Here is a 15931-nt window from a genome sequence, read left to right on the forward strand (position 1 = left end):
TCCCGTCCGTAAACATTTATTAAGCACCTACTGTGTGCCAGGTACTGTGCTAAGAGCGAAGGCAAAAACCAGTCTGTGCCCTCAAGGAGCTCACAGTCTATGGGGGAGGCCACATGCAAACATATACAAAACAAGCTCTGTACAGGATGAACAGGAAGTCATGAACAGATGGTGGGCTTCCAGGAGGAGGGGGGACGTAAGGTGGGCCTTAAGGGAAACCAGGGAGAGCAGGAGCAGGAACAGAGGAGGAAGAGGGTTCCAGGAAGGGATCCCGGCCAGAACAAGAACCAAGAGCAGGTGGACTGGCTCAGAGTCCCTGTTGGGGCGCCAGGTGTGAGGAGACTGGAGAGGTAGAAGGGGGCTCGGATTTTATACGTAATCCCAGAGGAAATCGGAAGTCCCTGGAGCCTAAGTAGGGGATGGCATGGTCAGGCCTGGGCTTCAGGGAGATCCTTTGGTGTCTGAACGGAAGACGACTGACTAGATGGAGAAGCGGCTGACTGAGGCGGGCAGAAGCCCCTGATCCGACCTGTTGGAAAAGGGGTGGGGCGAGGAGTGAAACTGATGGGAGTTATTGAAGTGAAATCTACCAGCAGCTGCAGAGGTGAAAATGACCAGCCAAAATGGAGAGGAGGTGAAATCAACCAGACTTGTGCAGAGCTGCATGGGATTGGGGGGTGACTCAGGTCAGGGAAGATGGCCGTCGTCCACACTGACAAGGAAGGTGGGGGACAGACCCCCGGAGGGCCGGTTTGAGACGTGCGGTGTAGACGGGAGGCTGGCCGGCAGCAGTCGGGGGTAGGAGAAGCCTCCGCGGAGAGAGTGTCGCCAGGGAAGGGAGTGACCGTGTAAGGCTCGGAGGGAGCTGCTTAGGGAAGGCCGTCGCCTTCCAGCATGCCGCCCGCGTTCTCCCACGGGGGTCTGGGAAGGCGGCCCCGGACGGTCACCCCTCTGGGGCCGCACGACGTCTCCCCGGCCCCCCCCCGGCCTTTCTCCCGCCATCATCCTTGGGGGGCCGCAGCCGAGGTCTTGTGCAGCGATCTGAAGGCTGGCCGGGCAACAGGTGGAGCTGGAAAGCCCCCGTCCAGTCCTCGGGCCTCAGTTTCTTCACCTGTAAATCGGGGCCGCGCAGGAGCCGCGGGGACCATTTAGGAGGTGGCCCTGCCGCGTAAGGCTGGGCAAAGGCGCGCTGGTGGGAGATGACGTGCCGGGGAAGGCAGGGCACGACGGGAAGAGGACGGAGCTCGGGGGCCGGAAGGAAGCACGTACAGAGAACCGGCCGGCCCGACGTCGTCCGTGCCCGGGAGCAGGCGAGCCGCGGGAAGGAAAGGCGACCAGCCGCCCGCCGGGGGAACCTTTTAATGCATTCAGAGAACGAAGAGGGCCGACTCAGAGGGCGCCGTCTCCCGGGAGCCGGGCTCGGCCTGCCCGGGACAGCCAAGGCACTTGCCTGAGCTCCTGCCCAGGGTGGGGGGAGCCCCCGGCCCGGCCTCTCCCCCTTCTTCCTTCCCGGCGTCCGCCTGGGCCTATCGGAGCGTCGCGTCGCTTTGGTACCGCTAAGAGCTCCGGGCTGGCCGGACGGCACGGAACACGCCCTGCCCGGCTCCGGGAAGGCACGCGTGTGCGGGCGGGACCCTGGCGGGGCGGGTCAGGTTTCGAAGTACTTGTAAATGGCCGTCACGTACTGCATGACGCTCTGCCAGTCCGGCCGCTCGGTGCGCGCCATCTCGCTGATGTTCTGCCACAGGGGAGACGGGAGGCGTCACCGGCCCTGCCGCCGCCCCAGCCGGGCCCCCCCGGAGCCCCCCCAGCCCCCCCCTTACCAGAGTGGACTTGATGCCGACACTCTCGGCCGCCTGGAAGGCCAGTGAGAAGTTCCTTTTCTGCAAAAAAGAGCGGCCTGGGTGAGGGGCACCTGCTCCAGGCTGCTGAGCCCCTGGCAGGTGGCAGGGGGGTGATGCCCCCCCGCCCTGGCCGCCCCCCCGTGGCCCCCCCCCGTGGCCCCCCCGTGGCCGCCCTGCCCTGGCCGCCCCCCCCGTGGTCACCCCCGCCCTGGCCGCCCCCCCCGTGGGCCCCCCCCCGCCCTGGCCGCCCCCCCGTGGCCACCCCCTCCCTGGCCGCCCCCCCCCCCCGTGGCCGGCCCCCACCTTGTCCAGGCCGCTGAGCTCCTGGTAGGGGATGTGGGCGGGCAGGTAGGTGTGCAGGAGGGCGCAGAAGGCCAGCCCGTCGTTCCAGCTGCTGCTGAAGTTGGTGATGTCGATGTTCTGGGGAGACACGGTCAGAGGCGCTCAGTCGCGGGGGTTCCCGGAGGCGGGACCGGGCGGGCGTCTCCATGGAAACCGGCCCCCCCTTTCCCGCCACGGTCCCTCTCGAGCGCCCTCTTCTGGCTGCCCCTCCCCCTCCGCACAGTGCTCGGGACCTCCCCCACCCTCCCACCCCGGGAGCCTCTCCTGCCCTACGGGGGGCTGGGCTGGGCCACCGGCGAGACCCCGAGAGCAGCTGGCCCGACGCAGCCGCTAACCCCCAGCAGGACCGGCAGGGAGAGAAGGTGGCGTGGGGCGGGCCGGCCTCCCGAGGAGAGCGGACGAGGCGGAGCCCCGAGGCTCCGAGCACCCCCCCTCCCCCTATGCCGACAGCCCGGAAGGGGGAAAACCCGCTTCGGGCCACTCTGACTTCACCCCCGAGGGGAAGCCGGAGCGGGCAGAACCTCGCACCCACAGCCCAGGGCTCCATGAAAGGCCAAACCCAGAAGAGCACAATCTGCCGAGGAGAGGCGAGATGGACTCCCTGAGGACCGCGGAGGCACAAAGCCCAACGCCGGCCCCGGGACCCCGCGAGGTCTGCCGGCTCAAAAACGGACCCTCGAGCAGCGGCGCCTGGGCCGAGGCAGGAGTCGAGGGATGACGCGGACACAAAACCCTCGAGATTCTGCTGGAAATCGGGGAAGCAGAAGCTGAGCAAAGCTGCAGGACGGCGAGCGAACCCGCCTCGACCGTCAGCGCTCCGACGATCACCAACCAAGCCCCGCGTGAGGTGGCCGAGCGCGCGAAGCGCCGAGCCGAGAACACACGGACACAACTAGAGACACTTTCTGTACAAATAAGGTCGGGTTAAACTGCCGGAGAAACAGTCACTGTTCATGGACGGGCTGAGCCAACGCGATTCTAAAGGCGTCGACTTCCTTGTTTGATGACACCCCGATGAAGCCACCAGAAAGGACTTCACCGAGTCAGGAACACAGAGCAGACGCTCTTGGAAGAAAAACAGGTTGAGGATGTCAAGTGGACGAATGACAAGAGGAAGAGGAGGGGGAGCAGCTCCAGGCCTTAAACCCTGTGACAAGCCAGGCACTACCCGGAACTGGCAACAGAGCACGACTGCCCTGGGTGTGCTGAAGGTGAACATCAGCGCTTGGTCCACACTGTTGGGATACCTGGAGAGAACCGAGGCACCCCCCGGGCCTGGGCACGAAGGAGCTCTCGGGTGAACCGGAGCAGCAGCGGAACCTGTGAGAGCTAAAGAAACGAGAAGAATTCAGGAATAAATAAGAGAGAGAGACAGGGAGAGAGACAGAGAGAAAGAGAGAGAGACAGAGAGAGAGAGAGAGAGAGCGAGAGAGAGAGCGAGAGAGACAGAGAGAGAGAGAGACAGGGAGAGAGACAGAGAGAAAGAGAGAGAGAGAGAGAGAGAGAGAGCGAGAGAGACAGAGAGAGAGAGAGAGAGCGAGAGAGACAGAGAGACAGAGAGAGAGACAGAGAGAGACAGAGAGAGAGAGAGAGAGAGAGAGAGAGAGAGAGAGAGACAGAGAGAGAGAGAAAGAGAGAGACAGAGAGAGACAGAGAGAGAGAGACAGAGAGAGAGACGGAGAGACAGAGAGACAGAGACAGAGAAAGAGACAGAGACAGGAAGAGAGAGACGGAGAGAGAGAGACAGAGAGACAAGAGGCGGGGCAGGGAGAACCTCGTTGGAGGCCGCTGCAGAATCCCGGTCAGTTTGCACAGTGAGGCCGGCGGAAGCCTCCTTAGACAGTTTCTGGGCTCTCGAAGGCCCCCGTCCCGGACCCTCAGAGCCCGGAGGAAGAGCCCCGCCATTGGCAGCTCCGTGGAGCCGTCGGGGTGGCCAGCGTTCCGGATGGCGGCGCGGCGATGGGGACCTCCAGCCCGTCCCCCTCTGGAGCTGGTTGGAGGCGGGAGGTCGGGCTCGGCGAGGGCGGAAGCGGGAAGGACGGCGGCCGGCCGGCCTCTCGGGGCCTCACCGAGATTCTCGTCCTTCCGGGCTCTGCCTCTCCCGCCGCCTCCGGGATCGAATGGGTCCGACTGGATCTTCCGTCCCTCCCCAGGGAGAGACGCGCCAGGCCCGGCCCTCGTGCAGCCTCTCCTTTCCCCGGTGCCTCCTCGGGGACGGCCTCCCGCGAGCCGCCCGCTTCGGCCATGGATGGCCGCGGCAGGATTCTGGCCGCAGAGGAGGCCCCGACCGGCCCCCAGCACGGGCCGGGCACGCCGTGTCTAGGCCGCCCGGGCCCCCGGCGGGGCTCAGACCGAGAGCCTGGGCTGCTCTCTGGGACCCTCGGCCGGGCCGGGCTGCTTCCTGTCCGCGAGGGCCGCAGGGAGGGAGGCTCAACTGATGCTCGGGACGGCCTCCAAGTGGCCCCCAAGCCGCGGGGCTCCCCGGACGGCGCCCCGAGTGCCAGACGGCGAGAAAAGGGGGGTCGGAAAGAAGCTAACGGACCGCCCAAAGGGAGTCGCTCCGGAGGAAGCTCCCCGGAGCGTCAGAGCCCGGCTCGGGCCCGGCGCCGGGGCCAGGGCGGGCAGAGAGGGCCGAGCAGAGACCCCAACGGGCTCCCCGCAGAAGGGACCCGAAGCAGCCGCTGGGCCGCCCCGTTGGAGAGCAGGAGGGGGAGGGGTGCTCCGGGCCCCACGTGAAGCCCCCCAAGCCGAGCCCGGCCCTCCCCCCACGGGCGGCCCCACCTGGTAGCCTTCCGTCTTCTTCTGGCACCACTTCAGCAGGGCGTTCCTCTTGGAGCCTCCGTACTCTCGGGCCAGGGCCGACAGCGGGTCCTTCCTCTCCTCCCTGGCGCGGGGCAGCGGGACCCTCTCACCCGGGGCCCCACTGCCAGGGACGCCCTCCTGTGCCCGGGGACGCCCTCCTGTGCCCGGGGATGCCCGCCCACACCCGGGATGCCACCCTGTGCCCGGGGATGCCACCCACGCCTGGGGATGCCACCCTGCGCCTGGGGATGCCCGCCCACACCCGGGATGCCACCCTGCGCCCGGGGATGCCCGCCCACGCCCAGGATGCCACCCTGCGCCCGGGGATGCCCGCCCATACCCGGGATGCCACCCTGTGCCCGGGGATGCCACCCGCACCTGGGGATGCCACCCTGCGCCCGGGGATGCCCGCCCACACCCGGGGATGCCACCCTGCGCCCGGGATGCCCGCCCACGCCCGGGGATGCCACCCTGCGCCCGGGATGCCCGCCCACGCCCGGGGATGCCACCCTGCACCCGGGGATGCCACCCTGTGCCCGGGGATGCCCGCCCACACCCAGGGATGCCCGCCCACACCTGGGATGCCACCCTGTGCCCGGGGATGCCACCCTGCGCCTGGGGATGCCCACCCACACCTGGGGATGCCACCCTGCGCCCGGGGATGCCCGCCCACACCCGGGGATGCCACCCTGCGCCCGGGGATGCCCGCCCACGCCCGGGATGCCACCCTGCGCCCGGGGATGCCCGCCCACACCCAGGGATGCCCGCCCATGCCCGGGGATGCCACCCTGCACCCGGGGATGCCACCCTGCGCCCGCCCCAGAGAACGCTGCCGGGGCTGCCGTACCGGATCCGGCTCCGGGCCGTGGGGGTGACGGAGGCGGTGGGGGAGGGGTGCGCCAGCTGGGGGGACGAGGGCCCCATCGCCATGAGGGAGGCCGTGGACGGGCCGTCCGACGCCGTCATGTCCCGCTTGACGTCCTCACTGCTTCGACGCGGCGGCGCTGAAGGTGGGGAGGAGGAAGCCGCTGGCATGAAGAGCTGCCCGAGAGGCGACGTCCCCCGCCCTGCGGGCACTCGGGGCCCCCCCGGTTCGAAGCGATGAACCCTTTGGGGTTCGCCCAGCCCCCAGAGGGGACACTCGGGGCGCCAGGAAGGGCTGATAGCTGGTGGGGAGTCAGAAAGGCCTGAGTGCACACCCAGCCCCGGATGCTTGTGGCCTGCCTCAGTTTCCCCAGCTGTGGAACGGGGGCCCCTCCGTCCCGGGCCTCCGGGGAGGACTGAGCACCCAGAAGGTGCTTCGTGGACGCCGGGCGCTGAGGTTACCTGAGATGGCCTTGGCGCCCTCCATGGCCGGGACTCTCAGTAACGGCGCCGGCCTGCTGACCGAGCCGGCCCGCAGCAGGCGCTCTGCACAGAGAAGGACAAAGGCGGGGCGGCCGGAGGTCACCGGCGCACGCGGGGGCCAGTCCTGACGTCGAGCCCCCGCTCTCCCACCGCCACACCTTTGCTCGGGGCCCCCTCGGGCTCACCTTGGCAGGGGAGGTCCCCGTAGGCGGGCCTCTTGTCCGACAGGGTGGTCAGGGACTTGGTGGAGGCCAGGGCGCCCCCGATGGAGTGTCTCTGAAAGACCCAACACACGGGGCGGCTCAGCGCCCGCCGGGGGGCTCCCAAGGGACGGAGGCCCCCCTCACCCTGGGAGGGACGACCCTCACCTGCATCGGGGACACGGCGGCCGCCGGGGGCGTCTTCAGGGGACTCGGGCTCAGCGGGGTTCGAGGCATCGCGGCGGCCTGGGCCGAGGAAGTCACTGGCGGGACGAGCGGGACGGCGTCAGGCCCCGAGCGGGAGCCGCGCCCCCCGCCCCCCCCCGCCCCCCCCGCCCCCCCCGCCCTTCCCCGCCTCCCCCGCCCCCCCCCCCCCCCCGCGGGCCCGGCACCTTGGGGGGACGACGCGCTGTCAAAGGACTTGATGAGGGTCTTGACGGTCGGGGCGGGCTCGGAGGACGCCGACGAGCGTCTGCCCAGGCCCATGCCCTGCCGCAGGGCGGCCAGATCTCTCTCCACCGTGTTCATGTAGTTGTACACCCGGCCGCGCTCCTCCTCCTGCCTGCGGGCCGAGGCGGCGCGTCTGCCTGGGCCCGGGACGCCCCCTCTTCTCAGCCCCCCCCCCAGTCCCCCAGAGGAGACTCCTGAACCCCCTCAACCCTCCCCCCGTCCTCGTCCCCTCCCTCCTGGCTACAGCAGGGGCTGCCCGTCTGCCTCAGTCTCCCCCGACAGACCCCAAAGGGGCCTCCCGGAGGTCCACATGCGACTGGGTCACCAGCACCTCCGTGTGACGCTCGAGGCCCCCCCACCCCCGCCCGGTCTTCTCCTCTGCTCTGACTACGTGGCCTCCAGCAAGTCCCCCCTGAAATCCTGCCTCCCGCTACCACTTCCTCATCCTTGGCCGCTGGCTGGGGACCAGCTTTTGTGGCCCTTTGCCTCCCTCATGCCCCCCATGCCCGGCACACAGCAGATGCCTTCAGACTTGACTGAAGCAGGAAGGGGGATCGGAAGGCCTAGTGCACGGTTTGGGGCTCAACACCCAGCTAGCTGCCTTCCTCCGCACTGACGCCAGGCGGCCCCTTGCCCGGGGGCTCGGCGCACCCTCAGGTGATGGCGAGCCAGCCGGCACCTACTTCCTGGACTTGACCTCGTCCAGCTCCTTGGAGAGCTTCTCGTTCTTCTCCTGGGCCTCCTGGAGCCGGCGCTTTAGGTCCCCGACTTCCTCCTGGGCCTCGGACTTGATGTCGTTCGCTATGACCACAGCCGTCTGCAGGTCTGCCTGAAACTGCCGCCACTCAGCAGACTCCTCCTGAAGAGAAAAGGGAGCACGTCGGGGTGGGGAGGGCCCCGTGTGCCCCGAGTATCCTCCTGGGGGAGTAATGCGGGGCCCTCACGGGGATCATCTCTGCCCAGAGGCACCTGGTACAGCTGAGGCAGGACCCAGGGCTCCCATCTCGGTGGGCCCTCTGCCCAGACAGCAAGGCCCCTCCCTACCCGTAGCCGTCGGTGAAGCGTCTTGACTTCTCGGTCCATGTCGTGCTTTTGATCCTGGAGCTTCTTGACGGTGTCTGCGAGACAAGAACAGGGAAGGCATTCGCCCACCTGGGAGGGAACCCGGCATGCTTCCTAAGCCGTGGGGCCCTGAGCCCTTGGGCCCACCACTGGGCCCCTGGCTCACAGTCCCTGGTCACGCCATTCTTTCAGTGACTCCATCACCCTACAGTTGGCTGAAGAGGGCCAGGCACACTTGCCCATGGCCGTCCTAACAGGGCGAAGTCCGCCTGACTGGACGAGGAGCTCTCCATCCTCTCCACGAGAAAGACCAAAGGCGTGAAGTAAGATCCAGGATTATAAAGGAAGCAAGCTCGCCAAAGAGCTTTCTACGATTCAAGGGGCCTGGATGGAGGAGAAGCGGACACGCACCACTCCATGCCCTCAAGCAGCCACCACTTGACCTGGACACACAACACAAAACACAGGATCTTTGGCTGCAAAAGCACGGAACCCAGAGATCTACTAGCACAGGTGAGGAAAAGCAAAGCCAGTTGGGAGGACTGTGGAGTGGAACTCCCTCCTCCGCCTCATGTGGCCAGACGTGACATGATGCTCCGAACAGAGGTCGCAGGTGAAGAATCCTAGGCATGTGACTGGGAACCCAAAGAAGCAAATAAACGAGAGCTCCCAGGAATTATTCCTTGGACAGAGGTGGCAGAGGACCGTGGCCCAGAGCTAGCCACGGGGAAAGATGTGTGGTTAGGATCAGATCAGAAATAAACATGCAAATTTTGCTTTAACAGAGAAGGGCCAGTGTAGGAAGTGCCTGGAACAGCCAGTCTGTGAGGAGAGCCTACCATAGCCTGTGCTTGCTGAGCCAGGTAGGCTGGCTCTCGGCAGTTACTGCCACCTTTCTCAGAGGTCCACCAGCCACTGGAAAAATCTTCTCAGGATGCCAAGTCACAGTCACTGGCCTACGGGCTACAGATTCAGTTCTTTTTATTTTGGTGAAATCCAAGACACTGGCATTCTCCTGATGCTGGTTCTGGGAGCTTTGATGCCAACGATGGCTAGGGACAACCATCTACCAGGTCTTTCCAGGCCCAGGGGGTCCTGCGTCAGGGCCAGGCCAGCTCTTATCTGAGAGTCCCTTTCTCACTGATCCTGGGCATCACCTCCCTACCTGCCATTTCTGCATCTGGCCAAAGAAGCCCACTGCTCTTGTGCTGAGAAGGCCACCACACAAGCAAAGGGGCAAAGCAAGATAAGAGCATTCAGCCAAGCTCACATAGCCAAGTGTGAGAACCAGGACAGACCACTGGACGTGGGTTCCAATCCCACCTCAGACGATCACCAAGTGACGCTGGGCCGGTTACTCACTATTGTAAGCCTCCGTTTCAACTCGGGGGAAGAGGAATAAGCTCATCTATACCGCTTCCCTTCTCAAGCCAGGGTCGTCTACCCATGCCCACCTGGCACCCCGAGTCCCTGACCCTGAGCTCCTGGGTCTGGCTACCTCAGCTTCCAAGGTAATGTGCGAAGCAAGACAACTAATTGCCGAGGCTAGCCCTTCCCCTTAGAAAAGGGCCGGGGCTGGCCTGAGGTCATCCAATCCAGAGACTAGAAGCCAAAGTCCTGCGTCCTTCCTTGCCATCCTGCTGGCCTTTGGCAGCAGGGCTGGAGGAGGGAGCCCGCCCTGAGCCAGGGTTGTTACGCTGGTGTCTGACACAAGACCCAAGCCCAGCCCTCTCTCCAGGGATCCCTTAGCTCTTCTCTGTTGTCTGAGATGTGGAGAGCGCACGTCATAATCCTACCCCAACTCCAGGAGTCCTGAGGCCTCCTCCACAGGGGCCCAGCCTCCAAGAGTGCCATCGGGAGCCTCTCGGCTTTGAGGAGCAGCGTGGACACAGGCAGCCCAGGACAGGGTGTCAAGGAAAAGTGGCTCATTTTTAGCCCTGGGGCCACAAGGGGGCAGCACAAAGCTCTGGCCCCGGAGATAAGGGCCAATTCCTTGTGTGATCACCACGGGCCTCCAGAGTGCACAGAGTGCTGGGCCTCAGAATCTTTACTGGCTGGGTGGCTGGCCCAGTCACTTAATCCTGCTTTGCCTCAGTTTCCTGAACTGTTAAGTGAGGTGATAAAGCGATAGCACCTTCTTCCTAAGGCTGTAGGGAGGTTCAAATGAGATGATAATTGTAAGGGGTTTAGCCTAGTGGCTGGCATACAGCAAGTGCTCAATAAATGCTACTGCCACTACTATTTCCTGCTACTACTATGACTACTTCTAGACTATAGCTGTGAGGGGACAGTTGGCTAGGACAGTGGATAGGCGTGGAGTCTAGAAGCCCTGAATTCAAATCTGGCCCCAGACACATATTAGGTGTGTGACCCTGGGCAAGTCATTTGACCCTGACTGTCTTAATTCACTAGAGAAGGAAACGACGAACTATTCCAGAACCTTTGCCAAGAAGACCCGGACAGGTCATGAAGTGACGGCACACGCGAAATGGCCAAGCAGCTAAAAGGGGCTGGTGGGGCAAGCAAGCCCCTGACACGAAGGCGAGGACCCCAACCCACACCCCTGGCCGACAGGGAGATCCAAGCCTGGCCCGTGGCTGAAGGGCAGCTGTGCTCCCCTGCTGGCCCCTCGGCCAAGGCAGCCATCGCCGCCACCGTCCCTGCCCCCTCCTCTGTCCCCGGGCAGGCGCTCACTCTCCAAATCCGAGATGACGAGATTGTCATGCAGCTTCACAGCCCGGTGCTGCTCCACCTCATCCTCCAGCTCGAAGATGGTCTCCTTCATGTCTCCTCGCTCCGTCTCTTTCTCCTCCAGCTCAGACCTCAATTTCTCTAACTGCACGTTCAGCTCGCCCATCTTTTTCTGGGCCTCCTCTTGGAAACCTCGTGATTCGTCCTGGATCTACAATGAAGAAGCACTGGGAGGAAGGGGCAGTGGGACGGGGGTGGGAAGGCCTCAATGGGGCAAGGGGCCGGCCGGGTGACCTCAGGGATTCCCTTGTGAGGTTCAACTCTTAAAAGTCCCAGGAGGTGAGGATAAGGAAGCCCAAATCCAAGGAAGAGCATCCCCCACCCCAGCAGGCCCAGGCTGGGAGCACTGCCATGGCAAGGGGGAGCTGAGCCATCAGTCTCAGAGCTGGGTAAGCAGGGCAGCTTGATGGAACTGTACAATGGTCAGCGCTGCCGACAAGAGCCAGAGTCAGGAAATGAGGAGTCTGGGACAGGCTAAGCAGAGGCGCCCCTCATTGGCACGGCCTGGATTTCACGGTGGATGATTCTCCCCACTGCCTTTCCTGCCCCAAACTCTCCTCCGGCCTCCAGTCTCTAACCCCAACCACCTCTCACACCTCCAACTGGACTGGGCAGTGGGCAGCTCTTCCCCCCCGCAGGCCCCGGGCTGCCCATCTAGGAGTCATCCAATGACGTGCCGCGATCAATTTCACCCCAAACCCATGTCTGCTCATTTTATTTTAGTGAGTATTTAAGAGAAGTTTCCCATGGCTACAAGATTCCTGTTCTTTCTCTCCCTCCTGCAGCCACCCCACAATTCCACTGGGTTTTACATGGGTCACTTATCAAGACCTTTTTCCATGTTACTGATATTTGCACCAGGGTGATTGTTTCATCTCCGGTCATTTCCCCCCTGCACTGATCTCTGGTGGATTTCACTCCTATACCACTGATCTCTGGTGGATTTCACTCCTATAACACTGATCTCTGGTGGATTTCACTCCTATAGCACTGATCTCTGGTGGATTTCACTCCTATGGCACTGATCTCTGGTGGATTTCACTCCTATGGCACTGATCTCTGGTGGATTTCACTCTTGTAGCACTGATCTCTGGTGAATTTCACTCCTATAACACTGATCTCTGGTGGATTTCACTCCTATACCACTGATCTCTGGTGGATTTCACTCCTATGGCACTGATCTCTGGTGGATTTCACTCCTATGGCACTGATCTCTGGTGGATTTCACTCCTATGGCACTGATCTCTGGTGGATTTCACTCCTATACCACTGATCTCTGGTGGATTTCACTCCTATGGCACTGATCTCTGGTGGATTTCACTCCTATACCACTGATCTCTGGTCACTTCTTTCTTTTTTCAATTTTACCTTCTGTCAGAATTGATAATAAGCATCAGTTTCAAGACAGAAAGAGAGCAAAGTCTAGGTAATAAGGGTTAAGTGACTTGCCCAGAATCACACAACCATTCTCTGGGCCATCTCCTTGCTCCATCACCTCCCCAGTACACCCTCATCTTTCCTCTGCCCCTGTCACCCCCCAGCATACAGACCCTAATGACTTGTTCCTAGAGTAGAGCAGCAGCTTCTAGGAGTCTTCCTACCTCAGTCTATCCCCTCAGATCCATCCTCCATTCAGACACCAAAGGGAGCTCCCTAAAACCTGACTGCATCTGACCCCGACCTGACTAGGTCTGACCATGTCCGCTCCTACTCTATGTGCTGCAGGGGCTCCCTATGGCCCCCAGAATCAAACAAGGCCCTTTGCTACTTGGCCCCTCCTGTCCTCCCCGTCTTCTGACACTCCATCCCTTGCGGCCCCCATCCAGTGACCAGGCCTTCCTGCTTCATCCATCTTTGGCTCCAGGCCTTCTCTCTGGCTGTGCCCCTGAAGTGTTCTCCCTCTTCTGCTCTGACTGACCACTAGGGCTTCCTGGACATCCAGGGTCCTCCCTCCCTCCCTCCCTCTCTGTGACCTACCTTGGTGATGGTGTCCTGCAGCCGGGTGACATCAGCACGGGCATGGGTCAGGTCCTCCTGCAGGCTGCCGGCCAGGGCCTCGGCCTTGTCCTTCTCCTGACGCACGCTGTCCAGAAGGTCCTGGATGTCAGACTTGTCCCCGGCGCTGTGGAGGGAGTAGAGCTCGGCCACACGCTGCTTCTCGCTCTCCAGCTGGGTGCGCAGGCGGCCCAGTTCAAGCTGGTCGCTGGCCACGGTGGCCTGCTGCTGCTCGAGGGCAGCCGCCAGGGAGGCGGCGTTCTTCTGCTCAGCCTCCAGAGCCCGTTCCATGTGCAGGTTGCGCTCCTTGAGGGCGCGGATGAGCTCCTGCCCGTCCTGGGCATCCTGCTCGGCCAGGTGCAGGGCGGCACTGAGGTGCTGCTGCACACCCAGCAGCTGCTCGCGCTCGAATCGCGCATTCTCGGCCAGCTCCAGGAAGCGCTGCTCCAGCTCCAGGTAGCGGCCGCTGCGCACGTCCTCGTCCAGGACATAGGCCACGTGGTGCTCGTCCAGCAGCGAGCGCAGGTACTCCACCTGGCGGCCCAGGAGCTCGAGGCGCTCGCTCTGCTGGCCCAGCGACTGCAGCAGCAGCAGCCGCTCCTCGCCCAGCCGCTCGTTCTCGCCGCCCAGCTCCTGCGAGATCTGCTGCAGGTCGGCCAGCTCCTGCAGCGTGGCCTGCAGCTCCTCCGAGGTGCTGTGCTGGTTCTCTTCCATCTGCTGCAGGCGCTCGGTCAGGCAGGCCACGGCTGACACGGCCTCGGTGGGCGGCGAGGGCGAGCGCCACGGCCCCGGGCCCTCCTCGCCGCTGCCCGGGGTGTCCATGGGCGCCGGCTCGTCCGGGTTCAGCAGGTCCTCCAGGGAGCCCAGGGCCGAGCCCTCGGTTGAGGAGCCCAGCACTCCCCCATCGCCGGGGCTGCCGCCTGCCACCGCCACCATGGGCAAGGGCCCGTCGTCGGGCGAGAAGCCCAGGGCGTCCAGCCGGTCCCGCAGCATGCGGTTCTCGCTCTTCAGCCGGCCCAGCTTCTGGCGGACGTCGGCGTCCCGGTCCGGCGGCAACACGGCCTCGGGTGGCTCCTCCTCGGGCAGTCCCAGCCGCAGCCGCAGCGCGTGCAGCTGGTCCCGCAGGTGGACGATCTCCTCCTCCTTGGCCTGGGCCAGCCGCAGCAGCTCCTGCACTCTGGTCTCCAGGGCCACCCGGTCGCTGATCTGGTTGTCCGACTTGGACTTGCTCATGCGCACGTCCGTGTCCCGGCCTCCGCGGCTGCGCGAGCGCTTGGTCGAGGCCGCCGTCGGGTCGCCGGGGTTCTGGCCCGCCGCCGGCACCCTCCTGCCCAGGCTGGGCCGGGAGCGCTCCCGCAGCCGCTCCCGGGAGCAGCTGGAGCCCAAGTCTCGGCTCCCCACGGACGGGTTTCTTTTGGAGATGGTCCCTGCAGGGGGAGAGCGCGCGTCACCCATGGGCGACCTCTGAGCTGCCGGGCGGGCCCCCGCCGCCCCCCAGGGGCTGCTCCACCCAGCCACACTTCCAGGGGTGGGGGCGGGGAGGGGCCCACCTGGGCCGGTCTTGGTCTTGCTGTCCGAGGCGCTGGCCACGGAGAGGCTCGAGGTGGAGGCCGTCACCGGACACGTCTTCTTCCCTTTCATGCTGTTGGCCCCGGGGGCCCCGCCGGCCATGCCAGCCAGGAGGTCGTCGTTGCTTTTGGCCTGCAAGAGAGCAGAGCCGTGCGAGCGGGGCCGGGTGCGAGGAGCGCCGCCGACCCCGGCGGAAGCCCAAAGGCTGGGTGTCCCGCCCTACCTTGGCTAAGGGGGCCGAGCCGGGCCTGGAGAGCCGGGCCCCCGTCGGGCTGTCCGGCTTGCTCTTAGCTGCGGCCGGCACTTTGGGCGCTGAGACGGACGTCCTGCTCGCCTTCTTCATTCTGGGAGGCCTGGCGCTGATGCATGGACGGCGGGCCTGGGGAGAGGAGGCTCAAGGGGAGGACTCGAACCCGGGTCTCGGCCCCGGAAAAGCAGAGGGGCGGCTCCTCCTTTGTGCCGGGAGTCCAGCTGCAGAGGGGGGCTGCGCCAAGGAGAAGGAGCCCAGCGGGCCCTCGGGACGGGGCGGGGCGGCAATGGCCCCGCCCCCAGGGGTCGCGAGGCCAAAGGTCAGGCCGAGGCGCCAGGGGGCGGGGCGCCCTAGGCCGACCCCAGGAACGAGTCTCCCCGCGCCCCCGCGGGTCTAGGAGCGCTGAACGCCGAGGCCGGCCTCGGCCCGAGCTCCCCCAGGCCGCTGGCAGTACGGAGAGGCGCAGCGGCCAGAGATGGGCGCCCCGCCCTACCCTCTTCCCCTCCCCTCACCTCAGGCCGTCTCCTCCTCTTCCAACTCCTCCTCCTCCCGGGCCGCCGCCGCGGTGGGGGGGCCGGTGACAGGGCGCGGGCGGCGGCCTCACCTCGGACCGGAGCCCGAGCCCCGCCGGCGACGGAGGGCGCGAGGCGAGGGGCGCGCGCCGGGCCTGCAAGGAGGCCGGGGCGCAAGCGCGGGGGCCCGCGGGGACGCGCCTCAACCGGGCAGGGGAGGGAGCATGCGCGAGGGGCCGCGGGTTCTCGCGAGAGCCTTGGGCCTAACCCTCGCGCGTGCGTCTCTGCGCTTTGCCGATGGAGCCAGGCTTTTACGCATGCGCTTCTCCTCCGAGCCCCTTCTCCACAGCAGCCCTCCTTTAGTGCCGGTCTCGGCCCTGCCCCCACTGGCTCTTCTTTCTCATCCCTCGACCCCGCCCTCCCCCCTAATCTCGGGCGCCCCCAGCCCTCGGTCTTGGTGCGCTTTCCCACCCCTAAGGAGTCTGCCCCCTCCCTCCCAGGGCCTCTCTTCCGGCTCTTCAGCACTGGGCTCCCCCCGCATCAGGGGCACACTCGGCCCCCCCCAAAGGCCGCGTCCTCCGGTGTCCAGGGCCAGGCAGGGGCTCGGGGCTCAGCACACCCCCGGGGGCCCCTCCCCCAGCCCCAGCCATTTAGGGAAAGGGAAGGGCCCCCGGGCCGAGGCGGGCAGCCTGGCTCGCCAAAGGGAGCTGGGGGCTCGGAGCTAAGCCAGCCACCGGCCCACAGAAGGGGGCGGGGCCCACGCTTACTAGGCAGGATGGCAGCGCCCAGCCCTTTGGGACTAGGCCC

General features: G+C 65.1%; 1 protein-coding gene across 1 annotated transcript; it reads right to left on the reverse strand.

Moving 5' to 3' along the window:
- SPECC1L (sperm antigen with calponin homology and coiled-coil domains 1 like) lies at positions 1-15316 on the reverse strand. Its single transcript, XM_056821167.1, has 15 exons — positions 14586-15316; positions 14344-14494; positions 12776-14220; positions 10742-10949; positions 8030-8103; positions 7669-7844; positions 6928-7097; positions 6704-6798; positions 6521-6611; positions 6315-6398; positions 5836-5992; positions 4968-5070; positions 2148-2264; positions 1824-1883; positions 1-1738 (listed from the first exon to the last, which is right to left on the reverse strand). The coding sequence occupies exons 1-15, from the start codon at positions 14703-14705 to the stop codon at positions 1649-1651; spliced, it is 3141 nt and encodes a 1046-aa protein (XP_056677145.1). The 5' UTR covers positions 14706-15316; the 3' UTR covers positions 1-1648.
- Between the last annotated feature and the right edge of the window lie 615 nt (positions 15317-15931).

Source organism: Monodelphis domestica, chromosome 3 (genome assembly GCF_027887165.1).
Source record: "Monodelphis domestica isolate mMonDom1 chromosome 3, mMonDom1.pri, whole genome shotgun sequence".
In the NCBI taxonomy this organism is placed as follows: domain Eukaryota; kingdom Metazoa; phylum Chordata; class Mammalia; order Didelphimorphia; family Didelphidae; genus Monodelphis; species Monodelphis domestica.

What these genes read in the sequence shown, in the direction of transcription:
- SPECC1L (XM_056821167.1), bottom strand. Translation starts at nt 14,705, where the DNA reads ATGAAGAAGGCGAGCAGGACGTCCGTCTCAGCGCCCAAAGTGCCGGCC. An exon ending in TGCAGGACACCATCACCAAG is followed by an intron (nt 10,950 to 12,775) that starts GTAGGTCACAGA and finishes TCTTCATTGTAG; the next exon opens with ATCCAGGACGAATCACGAGG. An exon ending in CGGGGACCTCCCCTGCCAAG is followed by an intron (nt 6,399 to 6,520) that starts GTGAGCCCGAGG and finishes TTCTCTGTGCAG; the next exon opens with AGCGCCTGCTGCGGGCCGGC.